At 42.4% G+C, this 17,289-nt stretch overlaps 4 protein-coding genes across 5 annotated transcripts in view; 2 read left to right on the forward strand and 2 right to left on the reverse strand.

Moving 5' to 3' along the window:
- The window catches only part of LOC126561245 (obscurin), a 62,279-nt gene extending 62,008 nt beyond the window's left edge, over positions 1-271 (reverse strand). Inside the window, exon 1 of the mRNA XM_050217200.1 lies at positions 224-271. Coding sequence (XP_050073157.1) covers positions 224-266 — 43 coding nt within the window. The 5' untranslated portion in view covers positions 267-271. The remainder of the gene's footprint in view (positions 1-223) is intronic.
- Positions 1-17,289, forward strand: part of LOC126562130 (leucine-rich repeat-containing protein 15-like) — a 487,244-nt gene that overhangs the window by 349,231 nt on the left and 120,724 nt on the right. The window lies entirely within an intron of this gene.
- On the forward strand, positions 2,759-3,263 carry LOC126560990 (40S ribosomal protein S10-like). Its single transcript, XM_050216940.1, has one exon. It carries the CDS (start codon positions 2,769-2,771, stop codon positions 3,261-3,263), a length of 495 nt encoding a protein of 164 aa, XP_050072897.1. The 5' UTR covers positions 2,759-2,768.
- LOC126560991 (uncharacterized) lies at positions 10,487-16,045 on the reverse strand. The gene is given in 4 exon segments (XM_050216941.1): positions 10,487-10,573; positions 10,664-12,269; positions 12,358-12,566; positions 15,542-16,045. Coding segments are annotated over 4 exon segments (2,406 nt in total).

A 17,289-nucleotide genomic window follows, 5' to 3' on the forward strand; every position in this document is an offset into this window, starting at 1 on the left:
GTGTGTGTAGGAAAAGATGTCTACCTGTCAGCGATACAGGTTAGCTAGTGATGGACAACAGAATACATAGTACGCGACGGACAAAACACGGGCGGACAAGTACATAAACAACGGGGTGTAAATTTGAGGAGCAAGATCATCTTTTAGTCATCACATGCGTTAGGGAGCGGTGATCACCACCACAAATAAAAACCAACCACACCGAAAAGCAGCAACACTTTACCAGGTTTGACATCGGCGGTCAGTATTTCATCTTTCAGCGTCATGCTGAGGGCGGGGTTTAGCACGGCTGGCGCCACTCGCAAGAAGCAAACAGGGATGAATGGGAAGAGCGTCAAGAGAAAAGGGAAGCTTCCGGCCTCGGTGCCGGAGGAAAAAGGGAAGGAGGCTTATCACTTGCCGATGGCAGACAGTTGGTTTTCGAGAGTTCGAATGGTTCAGAAAGAATAGAGCACTACACACACTAACACAGGGGGAGAATCTTTGGCTGCGTAATTTTCTGTGCACTAGGTAAACTCACACACACTACGCATTTGATACTAATACTACTACTACTACGCAGCACTACTGCACCAACACACGAGTATTCAATCGGAAATGGCGTTCGGGATTTGATTTATCTAGTGCGCCTGATACGGGGGGAAAACTAAAGCCGTTTGGGAAAAAATTGATGAGAAAAATTGCTTTAAAATTATATGAACAAATAGTATGCTAGTCTAGCGAACGTTAAAATCTCGAAAAACACAATGTAGAATTCTATTAAATTAATACTAGGCAAAATTCAGCTGGGAGTTGAATTGGATAAACTTAAAATCTATTTACACAGGATGGCCATGATGGGCTGATGGTGTCACATGAATGGCACCGAACAATCCAGCACGTAACGTATTTTAGACCATCAACATGTCTATGTCCATGTACTAAGTTCAATTTGGGACGTATTTATGACTTTGTCCATCAGTCACGTGAGGGATTCAAAGGACTTCTGCAGCTGACCAAGACCATGAAGAGGTTCTGGTGCATGACAAATGTGTAAGTATTTGAAATTCGATATTTGTCTAAGCAATTTGCACAATTAATCCCTCCTTTAAGTCGATTTTCGACTACCAACAAGCAACCAATCAATTAGTGAAGGATGTTGCAACACATTCCACAATCCTTGCCAACAAAAATGCGATTCGAAAGATAGACGCTGTAAATACGTACATCAAAGGCCAATAAAAACACAACCATTGAGGCCGATGATCTATAGCGTCACAAGAACCTATCGAGCTAAACTAACCTCAAACAATGAAATGGGCGCCGTCGATGTAGTTAAGTTGTTCGGCTTTTAGGATTTATATTTAGTCCCCAATTTCATCACAACTCTCAATCATCCCTTCACCCCCCCCCCTCCCTCTCTACTAGCAGTGGCGTTTCAATTACAGATTGCGCAACGATCGGTTCTCGTCGGTCAGCTGCAATGACCATCGCGCGAATCAATCCGGCACAAGGTTGAAACCGGAATAGTTCGCACACGTCAAACGGCCCAACCGGCCCAACCGGCCCATAGTATTGACCAAACGGGGTCACATCGCACACCGAATTGACAGGGGTCAGCTAGGGCCACCTCGTCAAGTTGTTGTACGAAAGATTGGCCAAAACATTGTAGCGACTTTGAGCAATTTCCGCTTTTGCTTTCGGCAGGTCCGTCGATAACGACAGGTGAGTTGGCAGACCTCGAATTTCGCACCTGGCTGCAAGCTGTTTGCACCCGGCGTTTAGGATTAGGACGTGTTAGTGCCGTCAAAACACCAGGAACGTCCGAGTCGGCTACATCGCCTACACAGGAAAACGGGAAATGAGCTGTTGGCAGGAACATTCCAACATTCCGCCACGTAATCTTTCGGCGGAATGGCGAGAACAGCCAAAATCCTACTTTTGTACGTAAACACAGCGTAAACAGAAATGGCATCGTAAATAAACTATTTCAACCGGCCAGCCGAACGGGTAGGGCCGTGCGACCGTAAAATGTGCTCATTTTTACATTCGCTCAACCGACACCGGTGCTGGGCGATGGTGAATTAATGGTTTGGCTTCCCGTTTGGACACACCTTTAGCGTTGGTGGACAGGTATTAATATTTTTTCAAGATCATATGTGGCCTCGCCTTGAGATTTATGTGCCGGCTTTCGTGCGAGTGTCGAACGCGTTATGGAAGTGGTAGCGTTTGCGTTGGCGCTGTTGATGAAAAGTTAAAGCTGTGAGAAATGAAGAAGTCTTTTCTTTCGAATCTACTTACAGTAAATGATAAATTCACTATAAAAAAGTAAAACACATATGGAAAGATCGAATGTTCGAAGCTTACTTTCAAAACAATTCCTGATGAGATTTTAACAAAGATAAGGTTAGGAATTTTCCTTTAGTAATGCTGTTATGATCACTAAAATACAGTTCAACACTTTCAACAGGTTATAATCTTTATCCAGTCAAATCACAGTATATTTACAAACGTTATCCATCACGTCGTTTCGGATAACGCCTAGTAACGCCATCAAATGTCAGCCAGAAATTTGACACTTCAGTTTACACAGTGTGAGCTGACCTGACGATTACATTGGAACGCGTGCGAAACCATTTTGGAAACAAGGCCTACCCAGTGTGTCCAGTTGGTTCCTCGGCTGTCGAGTTATAGCTGCAAATTACCCATTTCTACCAAGTCTTCAAAGCAGTTGGAAGCCCTAATTCCCCAATTCTGCTAACTCGAACTCATTTCCACCCAACGAAAGGATGTTTATGCCGAAGGAACATCGCCTCGCCATTTACAAGCTGCTCTTCGCGGAAGGTGTAATGGTGGCTGAAAAGCACCACGATCGGAAGAAGATGCACAGGGAGCTGAAGCTGATCCCGAATCTACACATCATCAAGACGATGACGTCCCTCGTATCGAAGCAGTACGTGAAGGAGTGCTACTGCTGGAACCACTACTACTGGACCCTAACCAACGAGGGCATTATTTATCTGCGCGACTATCTTCATCTTGCGCCACAGTTGGTTCCCACGACCTTAATCGCCCGTCCCCGTTTGGTTCCGAATGCTGTGAGCTTTGATCAGAAGGATCGTGGTGTTGCGAGCGCACGTCCCGCCGAAGACCGTGGCGTCTATCGTCGTCTGGAGCGTCCAGCAACGTCAATATGGAACAAGCGTGATGATGCGGGTGTCGGCTCGAATGATCTTGTGTTCCGCGGTGGATTTGGGCGCGGAAACCGTAATGACAACAAATAGTATCGTCACGTGAAATTGTTGCAAAATACTTGAGCCATCAAAACGGTTGCAAAATGTAACATACTCATCAATAAAAAAACATTCATAGAGTGCTTGGATCGCTCAGCAGAACTTCAAAAATTTTCCATTGTCATTAACGCAAGTTTCAGGCTGTGTTGGGCCAGATTTATCGACGTCCTAACCATCAAAACAGCCAGCACCACGGATGTGACGGTAACAAATCTTTAGCATCAACCAAAGATTATCCCATGTCAAATTGGAACCCGGCCGAAACGTGTTGTGACATGCGAAGAAAACCCGTGATGCATAGAACAACGCTCGCATAAGTAGAAACTCGATATCGTATTGAAGAACTCGTGCCAAAATGATCCTCAAAAAAAAAAAAAAGATGATGCTTTGGTTTCGTACAACTTCCCAGGGTTTGGTTTTCGCGTGCAATACATGAATGAAAACAAGTTCTCCTGCTGTACATCGCATCAAACAATATCGTTTAGCTTCCTCTCTTATCAGCACCCTGACGGTACCCAAAATATCTCTACCATTCGTATTGGGTTATGTTTTGCTCTGTTTGCCTTCTTAACAACTTTACACCAAGCGGAATTGATACGTTTTTGAAAACCTGAGAACCTAGGTCTGGTTGTCGGACAGGCTTTTTTTTGTTTGTTTGGGGGAATATCCACCCATAAGCCAAGTGCTAGTGTTAGTAGACCTACGCAATGTTAGCCGGTTTTTAGCGCTAATTATAAATTACGCCGGCCTATCGCTAGCTGGCAATCAAACACCCGGTCACAACCGTTCTCCTCATGGGACACTTCCTATTAACTTGGGATCAAGCTTCTTTTTCGCTTACAGACGACGACTCGTTCGCTCTCCCTGTTGTTCCCTATCATCTGACCATGTTGTCGTCTGTCATTGCCCGACGATAGGTTTTTGGGTGTTTTGTTGTTTCTTCGTGGATGCTGCCGTGTTCCGTGTGCTTGGGAGCTTAGGTGTTGCTTCCTCGTAGTGAGCACCGAGTAACGCAACCACTACACCCTCGAAACCGCCGTCAAGATACTAACTCGCTACTTATCTTTCCCCCGTCACGCGTGACCTAACCTTTCCTTGCCACACTTACTCCCAGTAGCATTTACACAGCACGCTGCTGAGGTGCGACATTTGCGCGCCGCACCCGAACACTGTGTGCGGTGAAATTTCAATTTAAATTAAAATACCATGTTCTAGATTCTATAAATTGTTGGCAAACGGTTAACAAAACCGAGCCGAATGTGCGACACCACACTAGTGGGAGCTGCACTAACGTTTTTTGCTGCGGAAGGTACTCGAGACTCGTCGTACACGTTCGCAACGATTAGTGGCTGCGGGTTGGTGCGCAGAAATACGATAATCGAAATCGGCGCGTCGTGTCACGAGGTTTCGTTGTTTTCGCATACCATGTGATCGGTCTCGAAATTTCACCATCTTGCAATTTTATTGGAATGGTTTTTAAGGTGAACTTCAGCTAGAATTAACTTCGGTACATTGCAATATCAGTTTACGTGTTAGGTACATTTTCTCAAGCCGTTGGTTTTTGGTGCGGCATGTAAAACGTGAATTTAGGTTGCCATCAAACGGAACTGCCTAACATGTAGAGGAATGCAAAAAATTGTACCAATGCCGGGATACATTATGCCAATAAATGGTTAAAATCAGTCGAGATGATATTCACAACAGAAACATTGTAACAAAATTAGTAAGACTTTACGAAAAGGTCAAATTTTGTTTTGAATGTATTTAAAACCAAGCAAAACAATGGCATTGTCATGCCTTTATTTTAAATTCAAAATTTGAATTAAACTCATTGACCGTTACGGTTCGAACTTAGCGAAATAGTTCCGACCCATTTGTTGGCCGTGCCGTTCCGTTCCTTTTAGGATTCTTTCTTGTTTGTAATTTTAAACCTGATCCTTTTGCACCACAGGATCGGGCTCCTTTAATTTAGAATTTTAAACAAGCCCATTCTTGTTACTCCATCAAAAATTCAACACTAATTCACACTAACAAAGCGGATTTTATTCTTTCGGAGTTCCTAAGCGGAATGAATGTTGGGGGCTCCTATTACATTGAATCTACTGACTGAGGGAGAAGTTTCTTTTTGCATTCGGGCTCCTTTACAGCTATGTGCTCCCCGTGGCCACTGGCTCCTCGCAACATTAGATTGGCCACTGCAGCATTGAGATTTTTATGTTTACAGTAGAGATAAAAAAACCTACTCTGTTCAAAGAATTATTTCCCTCTTGATGCTCTTAACCCCGATTGGGATCCAGCAATTCGAACTTCGTTATTCAAATAAAACAAATTTGAAACATCAAATATAAATCAAATAAGTTTTGGGAAACACACCAAAGTGGTTGATTAGTTATTTACCACGTAATTTAAATATTATTTATTTGCTTCTTAACTTTATCAGTCAAATTTAGTTTATAAGAAAATGCAATGCCAGTTAGGCATTGCACTACAATCACGAGAGGATTTGGTCGGCCACTTCTGACTTCCTTTTAGCTACAACGTGATGCTTTGAACAACTATACTAATGAGGATATTTGCTTCAAAATAGGATTTTGTTCAAAAAAGTGTGCAGAATTCATAAAATGCTTCCGTTTTTTTGTATGGCAGCTAAAAAGCCGCTATCAAAACATATCAAATTTCCTAAATTTCCCAGGCTTACGAACACAAGTGCTTCCCGCGCAATCTGTTCTCTTCACGAAGTCCCCCGTGCCATGCGAGCGCACTCGACGTGATTCGATCCGGTTCATTTTCATCCAACCACAACCCACTGCTACCGGGTAGATAACCGGGGACCCGAGATGATCACCGGCAGTAGCCAGGTTTTGCTACCGTACATTTAATCACTGCGTTCACACACGCGGAACGATCGCGTACCGCACACATTATAGCACAATTCTGGCGCCAGCCGTCAAAACAGCTGTAAAGGCCCTCTCACCATCGGCCAGATGGAGGAGAGCTCGACGTTGTGAACGCCAGTAAAGCTAGGATCCACAGACCGGTCGGATCGGAGTATCGGAATCGAAAATAACCCCCAACGGTTACGGATGGGAATGGCTAGGGTGAGTGTGTATGTGAGTGGCGTGAGTTCACGAACTTTCCTTTACGATTCACACGAGATTCACAGCGATGGCTTCAGACAATTCAGACAAAGACACAAACCAACACGCACACACTTCCATCCACCGATCGTTATCGTATGCAGATGCCAGCACCACACACAGCTCGTGGCCAGTGTGAACGCACTACCATAACCTTCCCCCAGCCTGTTGGGAAACCTGTTGCACTCGTCTACACTCGCATCGTCGTAACCTTTTTGGCAATAGAACCGGCAAACAGAACCCGAATGCCACCATGGCGCACACACATTGTGACCGGGGAGGTGGGATATTGAGCTAGATTCGATGATTTTGTTTTCAACCACCTACTTAGCGATAGTGCTAAATAGTGCGGGCACACATACACGCACACATACACACACAGCATTTGACATTCGTAGCCCAACTTTCGACACAAACATTCGGTACGCACGCACACGCTGCTGCTTCGGAACTCGGAAATTCGATCCGCCTGTAGGCACGATCACGCTTGATCTGGCGATTCGGGCCTTTTTGCCGATTTTTGCACACTTTCGACGATTGCATTATGTGATCAGTGATTCGTGTTTTTTGTTGCTGCTTTTCACCACAGATCCTTATGTAATATGACTAACTCTTAGTGCGATTACTCAATCAAGTTTGCAGGCTCCGCTTGAAAAAAGACCTTTTTTGGTTACGTTTTTTGAAGCTGCCAGTGCACTCGATCCTCTTCCGTAACGGGATTGCTTCTGTTCCATTCGCAAAATGGACGAGCGATCGCTGAGGAACGTTTTTCTTAGTTGTTGGAAGTTGTATTTCGTGGTAAACTTTTTAGTAGAACCGGCATGCGGCTTCTTCAATCTGGATTTAACACATTTTCTTAAGCACTATTAACATTGTGGGCCTTTTTGTCTTGACTTTCTGATGCACTATTTTTAGCTTTCCTTTACATTGTTGTAAACGTCCTCTAAATATTCCATAAAACTTCGTTTTTCAGCTTACTGAAAGTCCATAACATAACTGCTGTATTTAAGCGTGTATAGTTATAGAGCTCATTGCACAAGAACAACACTTTGAATGGTACAACGAAACAGAGTACGTAACAATCTGCCCAGCTACCGTACTACACCCTGAACGCACTACAATCCCCAAACACAACCCCTGCCCAACACTTAGCTGCTAGCTGGCTGAACTCACTTTACTGCTCGAAAGCTCGACTGAAACTGAATCGACCAGTGCGCGCCGTGTTTCGTTGGCTCTCGATCGTTAGTCGAGATTTGCAGATCTGCCTTAGTTGTTGTTGTTTGTTACGTTTTTTTTTGTTCTTCTCTTTCGCCGAAACGATTGCTGGCTGCATGTCCTCCGAACGATGCACGATCGGCCGTTCCCGAGAGCGAAATCCTCCCCAGCAGGCGGCTGACGACAGACATTAGAGCAAGGGGTGCGTATGTGGGTGTGTTATAGTTATTTTTTTTGCTACTCGAGATACATAAAAGCACAAACACACATATACACGCACTTTTGTCGTGATCAAGATTGCTGCTGTCCTGCTTTTGATCTAGCTTCAAGTTCGATCGACGATCGTTACGTGTGTGTTTCTTTTAAAATTATTTGGCACGCAGTTTTACTAAACCACTCGTGTTTTATGCCCCCCCCCCCCCCTCCTGGGTGTTCTTGAAGTTCGCAAGCAAGTGATAAAGAGAAAAAGAAAGTATGAGAGCGAGAGAGAAAGGGAACAGTATCCGCTTCTTTCCGTTTGGTGCAGAGCATCGTGTTGTGTACGAAGGACCAGGCGTCTCCATTTGTTTCGCTTAGTTGGCATTTTTTTTTTTGACTCTATGGTGTCGATATCAAGAGGCATTACTTTCGTGACCCTTTTTCCTTCTACTTGTGTGTCCTCTTTTGAGCCATTTTTTCAACTATTCAGCAAACTAGTACCAGACTGAAATGGAGAGAGAAAAAGAGAGAAACTACTCGCAGTAGCACATTAGAACCACGTGTCTGTAAGCGTACGGGTGTATGCGTTTGGTTCGTTTTCATACCGAACCGTTTCGTTTGCGGTTCCCGGTTGGGTTGTGTATTTTTAATTACCGATCGTCGTCGTACACACTTGTTGATCGACGGGCGACGCACTTCATTCAGCGGTGTTTACTACACCGCTCCGTGTTTCCAACAGTTCAGTCAGTCCAAGATAGTTTGCAATGGTTTACCTTGCTATATCCATACGGATACTGTGACTCATTACGTTGGCACGTGTTCGATGCACTGGTGTGTAATGCGATTTGTTTGTTTGTTTGACTAAATATTATGCCATTGATTGAAAGAGAAAACAACGATCGTAAATTTTGTGAACTTCAAACTTTCTTGCTAGAAAACACTAGTGGTTTAGAGCTTGGAAACTGCTCAAAAGATGTTCAAAGGCTCCAAGCATTTTATTACATTAAATTTATTAAGCATGGCGGCGCGTCACCGTTTTGTCAACGTCTACCGTTAACAGTACAATGTTTATTTGAATCTCTAGAGAACAGTGTGACCACATACCTGTAAAAGATTTAGTTTTGCTACAATTTCTATAGCTGAAGCAATTTACATTGTCTGTCGTTAAAGCATACATTTTTCACAATCATTTCACAGTTAAGATGCGATTTTTTCTTATGTAGATCAACGATCGACGATCAAGAACTAACAAGTTTAGAGAAAATTAGCTTAAAATTCGATTACATGGCTTCACCGGGATAGCAAAACTCGGACACTTTTCGAACATAAAACATTGAATGTGATAGAGGGCCTTCAATGTTCACTTCTTTCAGGGCCTCCAAAAAAGTTAAATCCGCCACAGTATAATCTTTTAGCTAATCACAATTTAAACACAATTTTTGTAGTCTTGGTTTCGTTTATATATAAAAAACTGTTTATGCGTTTTTCTTCGTTTTGCTAGTAGAGTAGAGTCACCTTCTTTTTCTTCCTCTTTTTGGCATAATGACCTATAGTTCACGCCGGTTATCGAATGGCCCACTAGACTTGCGGATACCACGCAGTCCTCACTACGGAGGAACAGTCCGAATGGGATTGAATTCCGGTCCTGACGTGCGAAGACCGCACACCACCGGACCGCTCCCAATAGTAAAATAGTAATCACAATTTATTTCGGTGTGATATCGAAAATAAGTAACGATTGAGGCAATTACATTAACATACACTAATTATACGCTTTATTAATTATGCAATATGAATATTTCAGCTGCTTTTGGACGTAATTAATAATCTTTCTCTTTCTTTCACTCATACCTTTTCATTCCATTTCGTTGCACTCAGGCTTTTCTTGCTTATAAAGCTTTCAAAATAACTTTCATAATAATAATATTAATAATTAAACCCGTGTTACACGTAATGGGAAAAATCGGAAATATCTCTAAGAAAATGTAAAATTCAAAGTCGACTATGAAATTAAAAGAGCTTTTTCTTCTGATTTGGCACTTGATCCTAGACAGATCTTATTAATTTCTATCTTTCTTATGTTGGATTTTCACGAGGTATTTAAGTCAGTCGTTCGTACAGTGGGACGGCCTTTACGAGTGGGATTTTACATACGATCCGAGATACCAAGTGGAAAACAAGTTACATTACAAATTCATTACAAAAAGGCATGCTCAAAAGGAAAATCATTCCGACAACGATTACCTGCTAACATTTTAAAGAGATTTTAATATCCGTTTAGAAAGTAAAAATTTTACTTGAATACTTTAAATGATAAGGTTCTTCATGTTAGTAGCCTATCTGCCACACTCATGACATGGAACATTGATTTTTTTTAATGAGCCGAAACCAGTCGAGTCGAAACCAACGCTAACTATAAAAAATTGTATGATTTCGATTCGGTTTCGGCACAGGTGTGTCAGCTGCCTAAGAGTTCTTGGCAATTATTGTTTCTTTACTTAATACCCAACTGCATTACCGCGTATAACTTGCACTGACCATAACGTTGATAATTTCACATACCGTCGGCGATGGATCGAATGTTTTTCGTATGAACATCCTGACACACTATCACATCCATGTATTTGACTCCTCGATTTACAAAACCATTACCCATCGTTGCTGTTACCACCACTGCTTGAGCCACTCGTAAATGGGCACGAATCCGTTAAAAACTATCTTATACAATGAAGTTTTATTAATTTCAAAGGGCTGTAAAGAAAAAGAAACCCCATATCTCATTAGACTTAAGCATACAATTCTTGCTGAGTTTGTTTTTAAATTATTTTGTTCACTACTTACTTTCCTATCGTAGGTTGTCATTATCCAGCCACCTCTCGTTTCGGTGTCTTCCGATTCGATGCAAATGAATTTGTGCTTCGCTATCGATATTATACCTGCCGATATAACAGTATCCCACATGGAAAAGGACTGCTTTCCGGCGTCTCGGAGAGTTAATCTTGAGCTCTTTATTTCCACCGTAGGACCGTGACTAGTGACGGGAATGAGTATTCTCACGTCGTGCCAGATAATGCTTCCGTGTACACTTTTGCCCGGCTGTGGTGGGGGCATCAGTGGTTTCAACTTCGCTGCAAGTATCTGTACTTCTTCCAGCATTTGCTTGATGTGTTTATGTACGTCCGAGTTCCACGTGACGATCGGTTTTTCTAAGGAAATGAATAGGTCCTGAATGTAGGGATTATCATCCCCATGGGTTATTATGATTTGCTTCACTGTAAGGTTCTCGTTGTCTTGCTCTGCGTTGGTAAATTCCGTGTAATCGCCCAACTGTAGAGCCATATTGTAGATATGAATTCTCGTTTCACCACTCGCTTTAACCATCGAAAGACTTTTCCAATTTACCAACAAACAGGAGTTATGTTCGTTCCACAGTAGACACGACACCATGCCCAAGGTAACGTCGATCTCCATGTCTAGCGCTGCCGGGAACGTTTTTTCTTTGGTTGGAATGGGCCGGGCACTGATAGTATTGTTCGTTGGTTCAGTTGGTCGATAATGAGCCATACAGCGAAACACCCATTCAATGAAACGGGCCAACTCCGGGCTATACTCCAGACATATGGGAAGTTCCACTTTCATTTGTAACTTTCCCGTGTTTTTAACGCTTGTCACCTTAATCTCGATCTGCCGAGCGAAAAATATTTCACCCCGTGGATGCACGTTTTCGTTTAGCTCGTAGGTCCCAAGATAAAATCCAGCCAGCTGTATCCACACGTCAAAAATCCAATGCTGACGACCGAGCAGCATATTCAGCGAGTTGTTGCTGTATGGCCGATCACGTTTCCCGGCAGTATTGGCCATGTGAAGCGAGAAGTAGCTACAGTGCAGTGTTGCACATGCGTCCGATTTAACAAAAATCTTTGCATTAAACTTCCGCACGTACAGCAGCTTATACTCGTCAGTGTACATAAGATCCTCACAGATGGATCGATGTTCGCACAGTCCAAACTCTTCGAACTGTGCATCAACGTAAAACTCAAATGACTTTGTCCTATCGACAATCCGCACGGTACCGTTTGTAGCGAGAAACTTTACGTTCCGCAATAAAAGCTATAACAGCCCACCATTGTCGGAATTCAAAAATCGACCCAGATACGTTGGTTCTGCTGGGGGGTTAGGTTCGCTGACGGGTAACGAGTTTCTTGTCTGGTTGGAAGTTTGTGTGTTAGAGATGCTCTTGCAAACAAACGGATCGACGATGGTGATCGTAATCCATGGCAATACGCTTGAACTGATGTCCAACGCAATCGTCAATGATCTTACATTGGTAGTAATATCTTGATAAATCGAAACGATTCCTTCAAACGAAAGCTCCAGCCGTGTGGTGTTCGGAGCATGTGAAAATTTCATGCTTTGCATCTTGACATGCGCTACTGTCCACAAAAAGCTGAAACAGTCGGAAAGGAGAGAAAAAGAATGAAGGGTTAAATACTGACTGGTAGAGAGCTTTCCAAGAAAAAACACCACTCACTTACCTGCTAGGTACCCAGTACAGCAGAACGGCTTGCACCGCAGCAGTCGCAATACTAGTGAAAAGATTCGGGAACAAGGAAAAAAGGCCGAAAATTATACCGGTCTGGAACATCCATGTTGTGAACGTTTCAATGCTCCATATCACACCGGCAAGCGCTAGTAATATGATGACCAATAGACCACAAAGAAATGCTACTCTTGGTGTCATTTCCTGAAATTATTGAAAAATGTTTAAAAATAAGTTATGAAAATATTATTTTAATAATTATGCAATACTGGAATCTCCAACAAGCTCTTATTGAGAGCGAACCTTATGCTAGATATCTGTTGTAAGGGAGGTTTTCCCGTCTTTTTTTGTCATGTGCTGAATTTCGTTCTCTTATTCAATGATTATTTACTCTCTCAATTAGTTTTTTCGCAATATCTGATTATGGTTACGATTGTTTTCGAACAATATCGTTTCTGTCTCACCAAAAGTAAACATCACATTGGCACAATAGAGGTTTTTAATGGCACGTAAAGGAACTAACCGTCCGAAGAAGCTTTTTTTTTAAATCTCTATTTTTTTAATCTAAGCAACGAACCGTTGTAGCATATCCGCTAAGCATCTCACTAGATCTCGCATATGATAAGCGTTACATAACATCATACGGTGAACAAAAGATCACCAATTCAACAAACAGCCTGCATTAACGAAGAACGCAAGAAATGCACACTTAGCAGTTTGATCAAGCGCACGCTTAAAACAAAACAACCAAACATTGACCAGCGCACCCAGCTACCGTGTGACGCTATGCAATACGATATTAATTCCAAACATTCAGACACTCACCTTTTGCGAGTACAGACAGTGGTCAGCAATTAAACACAAAATAAATAACTTTAGGCATACCCAACGAATCAAACCAATTCTAAATTACAGGCGACACATTTTATGCAAGCGTAGCAGTCAACTGCACCGCGGTTCAGACCAAGCCGAGCGAACGACACATTATGTGCAAAGGTAGCAATAGCACTTTTCACAACTCATCAAAACCCAACAAAAGTATGGTATAAATGAAGCGAAATAGTTTTTGACGATCATTATCGATCGAACCGCCAAGACTAGAACAACCTATCTTTAAAACAATCGAGTTTTTATTTCTTCGAGCTTCGAGAGTTCCCCTACCCAAAGTAAGGCCTCGATGTCTCCAACAATCCTGTAAGGGAAATCTCTTCCAGATTTTTATGATCGCCTGGATGATCAAAGGCGATACAGATTCGTAAGTTTCCACCTTGATTCGAAGTGACGTCAGGAGAACGGACCTTTCCAACTCGAGCAATGTGACCGCACGTGCAGCCGATGCAGTCCGACAGTGCATGTGTGCGCGATCATATTACACCGTGTTCGCACATAATTCGTTTGCGCATGCTCCCACTTCCGGTACGAACTTGCGTACAGCATAAAATGACTCCAGAACCGGCGATTGAATGCCTTATAATATCAGGACAACAATGACTCATCGTTATTCCCGTACTTCGTACTTCTTCCTACAAGTTGATAAGTTGTACTTTAGCAAATTTAACCGGCTATCACCGTATCTTCATCTTCTCCACAGGTTTGGTAGACTACACACCGCATGATTGTACTTTATTCGCCTTCAAACAACCGGTGTTAAACATACTTTCCAGGGCAGTAAAATAATCCTAAAGATACCGTTCAATAACACACGAAACACTACTAAGGATTGACTTACGCTGTATACACTTGCTGTAGATGCTGCAATTACTTTTTTCACTTGTTTTATTCACTCAGGCCCCGGACAATCTGCTACGACGTGGTTTTGTGCGCTGCTTGTACTCGAATTCCGAGCCTTCCGCTGGTAATCTTGCGTAGAATCGTGCGCAAACCACAACAAACGATCCACAGTGGTTGATGTCGAGGACGTTTGAAATGGCAATCATTTGTAAACGTGCGACGAAAACCAGTTTTAAAATTCTACGAAACTCTTGAAAGAAGGTATCAAATTCGATTACTGCTATTGAAGTATCTCTCATAATTTTGTAATTGCGAAATAATTCTCAAAAATTTTTTATTGATATTTAAATTAAAATTTCACGTTGAAAACAATATGTAACGTGAATCGCCCGCTGTGCAGCTGTCAACAAGGCAGTCAACCAAAAGGCGGGAAACCATTAACAGCATGCATGAATCATCAGCGAATACATGCGATTGAAAGGTCGATATCTGATAAGATATTTATTTGCACGAATTGAACTGTTACCTCACCTTATCAGTCGTACTCGTTGCCAGCATCGCCGATAGAGCAACGGACTAATGAAGATTACTGTCCAATTGAGGTCATTTAATTTCGGATGAATTCTATTCCACGAAAGACATTATGATACCTTTCTAATGCATTACAGAAAAGGATGAAAAAAAATTATTTTAGCTGCAGTTCAACTTGTGCGACAATAATTTTGCTGTGATCAATTTGTGTCTACCTGGTTAACAATTTTACCGTGTAGCATGGGAGTTGCTGTGTGAAAGCCCAGTTACATTACAGTTACATTAAAAAAAAATGTCGGTAGGGGTGGCCCAGTGGTGAACATGATAGTGAATTGATTCTTGTTCCTGATATCTTGGCACTGTTCTTGCTTGGGCGTTGTCTAAATACATGAAATTATTCAACTTTAGACGTGCCTAGTCGGGATCATTTAATCCCTTTTTCTAATTGGTATAGACGTTCGTGTTACTCTCTTCGGTAAATAACCGACCGATGGCACCGAAGAAGTTGGAAATAATGTTTCCATTTTCATGCGTATCAGAATTTCTGCGCCTATACTCCACCGGTTGTGTAGTACGGTATTGGTTCGTATTTGTAGACACACTGTCCGATTGCTTAAGCCAGTCTAAAGTAAACAGCTGACTGATGGTACTGGAGATATTGGAAAGAATGTTTACATTTTCATGCACATTCTTATTAGTCCAGCTATTTGTCTCTGAGTGTGTTATTCGGTATTGGTTGGTATTTGTAGACACACGGTCAAATTGTTTGATCCACTCATACATTGGTGCATATTGTTTGAATACCATAATGTACAAACACATCGGACTGAGTGGAAATGGCTGCAAAGAAAGAGAAAACAAATCAAAACCGTTGCCTTAAGAGCTATTCATTTCAAATTGCTCAACGCGATACTTACGCCTTCACCGTCGACGACGATTGTCCAAAATCCTTTGATACCCGACTCGATGCACAGTAGTACGTACTTAGCTATGATGCGCACATTTTGCGATATTGTAACACCGTACAAGCGATAGGAAAACTTATCGGTTATTTTGATGATCACTTTCTCGATCACTATTTCTAGCTTCAAATCCGATTTGAAGACGGGGATTACAATTTTAACGTCGTAACAGGTAACGGTATAGTTCATTCTATCCCCGGGCCGTGATGGTGGCATCAGGGAGCTTAGTTTTGCCATAAGAGTATCTATTTCTTCCTTCATTTGTATACCGTGATCATACACATCCCAGTTCCATGTGGCGGTAGGTTTGTCGATGAAAATTGACAAATTCTTGTCATCAGCATCATCGTGCATCATCAAGATTTTCTTCACTATGAGATCTCTTTTTCCAGCGTACACGTTGTGCTGCAGTTCCAAGCCCCGGATACACAGTTCCGTTTTTCCGTTCGTTTTAGTCATCGTCTGTTGCTTCCAACTTACCAACAAACGTGAGTTGTGTTTGTTCCGCAGCCCGCACGTTATCGAGCCCAACGTATTGTTTATTTTCAAGTCTATTGTGGCCGGAAACGGGTTTGCATTCCTTGCGATGGGCCGATGACGACCAATGCGATTGTTTGTCTCAGTTGTCCGGTAATTCGCCATGCAGCGCATCATCCACTCAATAAGACTGGCCAACTTCGGACTGTACTCCAGATGGCAGGGAAGCTTCAAATCAATCTGCAGCTTTCCCGTGTTTTCAAAGCATATTACCTTCACCGTAAGTTGTTGTGTGAAGAAAAATTCATCATCATGTCTAACGGATCTGTTTGAGTCGTAGGTTCCATGATGAAACGCTGTCCGCAGCACCAACGTGTCAAAAATCCAATGCTGACGACCGAGTAGCATATTCAGCGAATCGCTGCTGTACGGTTGGCTACGTCTGCCGGCAGTATTGGCAGCGTGCAGTGAGAAATAGCTACAGTGTAGTGTTGCTTTTCCATCCGATTTTTGTCCAATTTTCGCTTCCAACCCTTTCACGTACAGCTGCTTGTATTTGTTGCTGAACACACGAACCTCACAGATGGATTTTTTGCGTAGTCCCAACTCTTGGAAATGTACTTTAGTGTAATATTTTAAAAAATGTGCCCCATCGACAAAATGCACCGTGCCGTTTGTAGCGCAAATGTTTACGTGCCGCAACAGTAGCTGTAGCATTCCACCATTCTGGTAATTTCGGTCATCATTCTCTACCATGGTCATTACTTTACTCATATCAGATGAACTGATGTGCAACGATATCGTCAACGATTCTAGTTTGGTCGTGATGTCTTGATGGACGGCAACGATTCCTTCAAACGAAAGCTTTAGTTTTGAAGTAGATAACATTGGCCAATTTAAAATAATGATTCTTTGCAGCTTGACGCGCAATTTAGACCACAAAATGCTGCAACCATAATCACACAAGCTGGAAGAAAAATAAGTTGTTAGTTTCATTTCAAACTCGATGTTTGCCTTTAAGTAGCAATTCTAGTAGCGATCATTCATTCGGGAATCAAGGAAGATTCTACTCTATTTTGTCCTTTCCTTTCAAGGTGCTAAGGATAATAGATATATCGGATATGGCAATGATCTCGGGAAGATGAAATAAATTAGAAAAGGGGAACATACATACCTGGTAGCTATCCAGTGCAATAGACCGGCTGCAAGGGCAGCGGTCGCAAAGC

The sequence above is a fragment of the Anopheles maculipalpis genome, chromosome 3RL (genome assembly GCF_943734695.1).
Source record: "Anopheles maculipalpis chromosome 3RL, idAnoMacuDA_375_x, whole genome shotgun sequence".
NCBI lineage: Eukaryota > Metazoa > Arthropoda > Insecta > Diptera > Culicidae > Anopheles > Anopheles maculipalpis.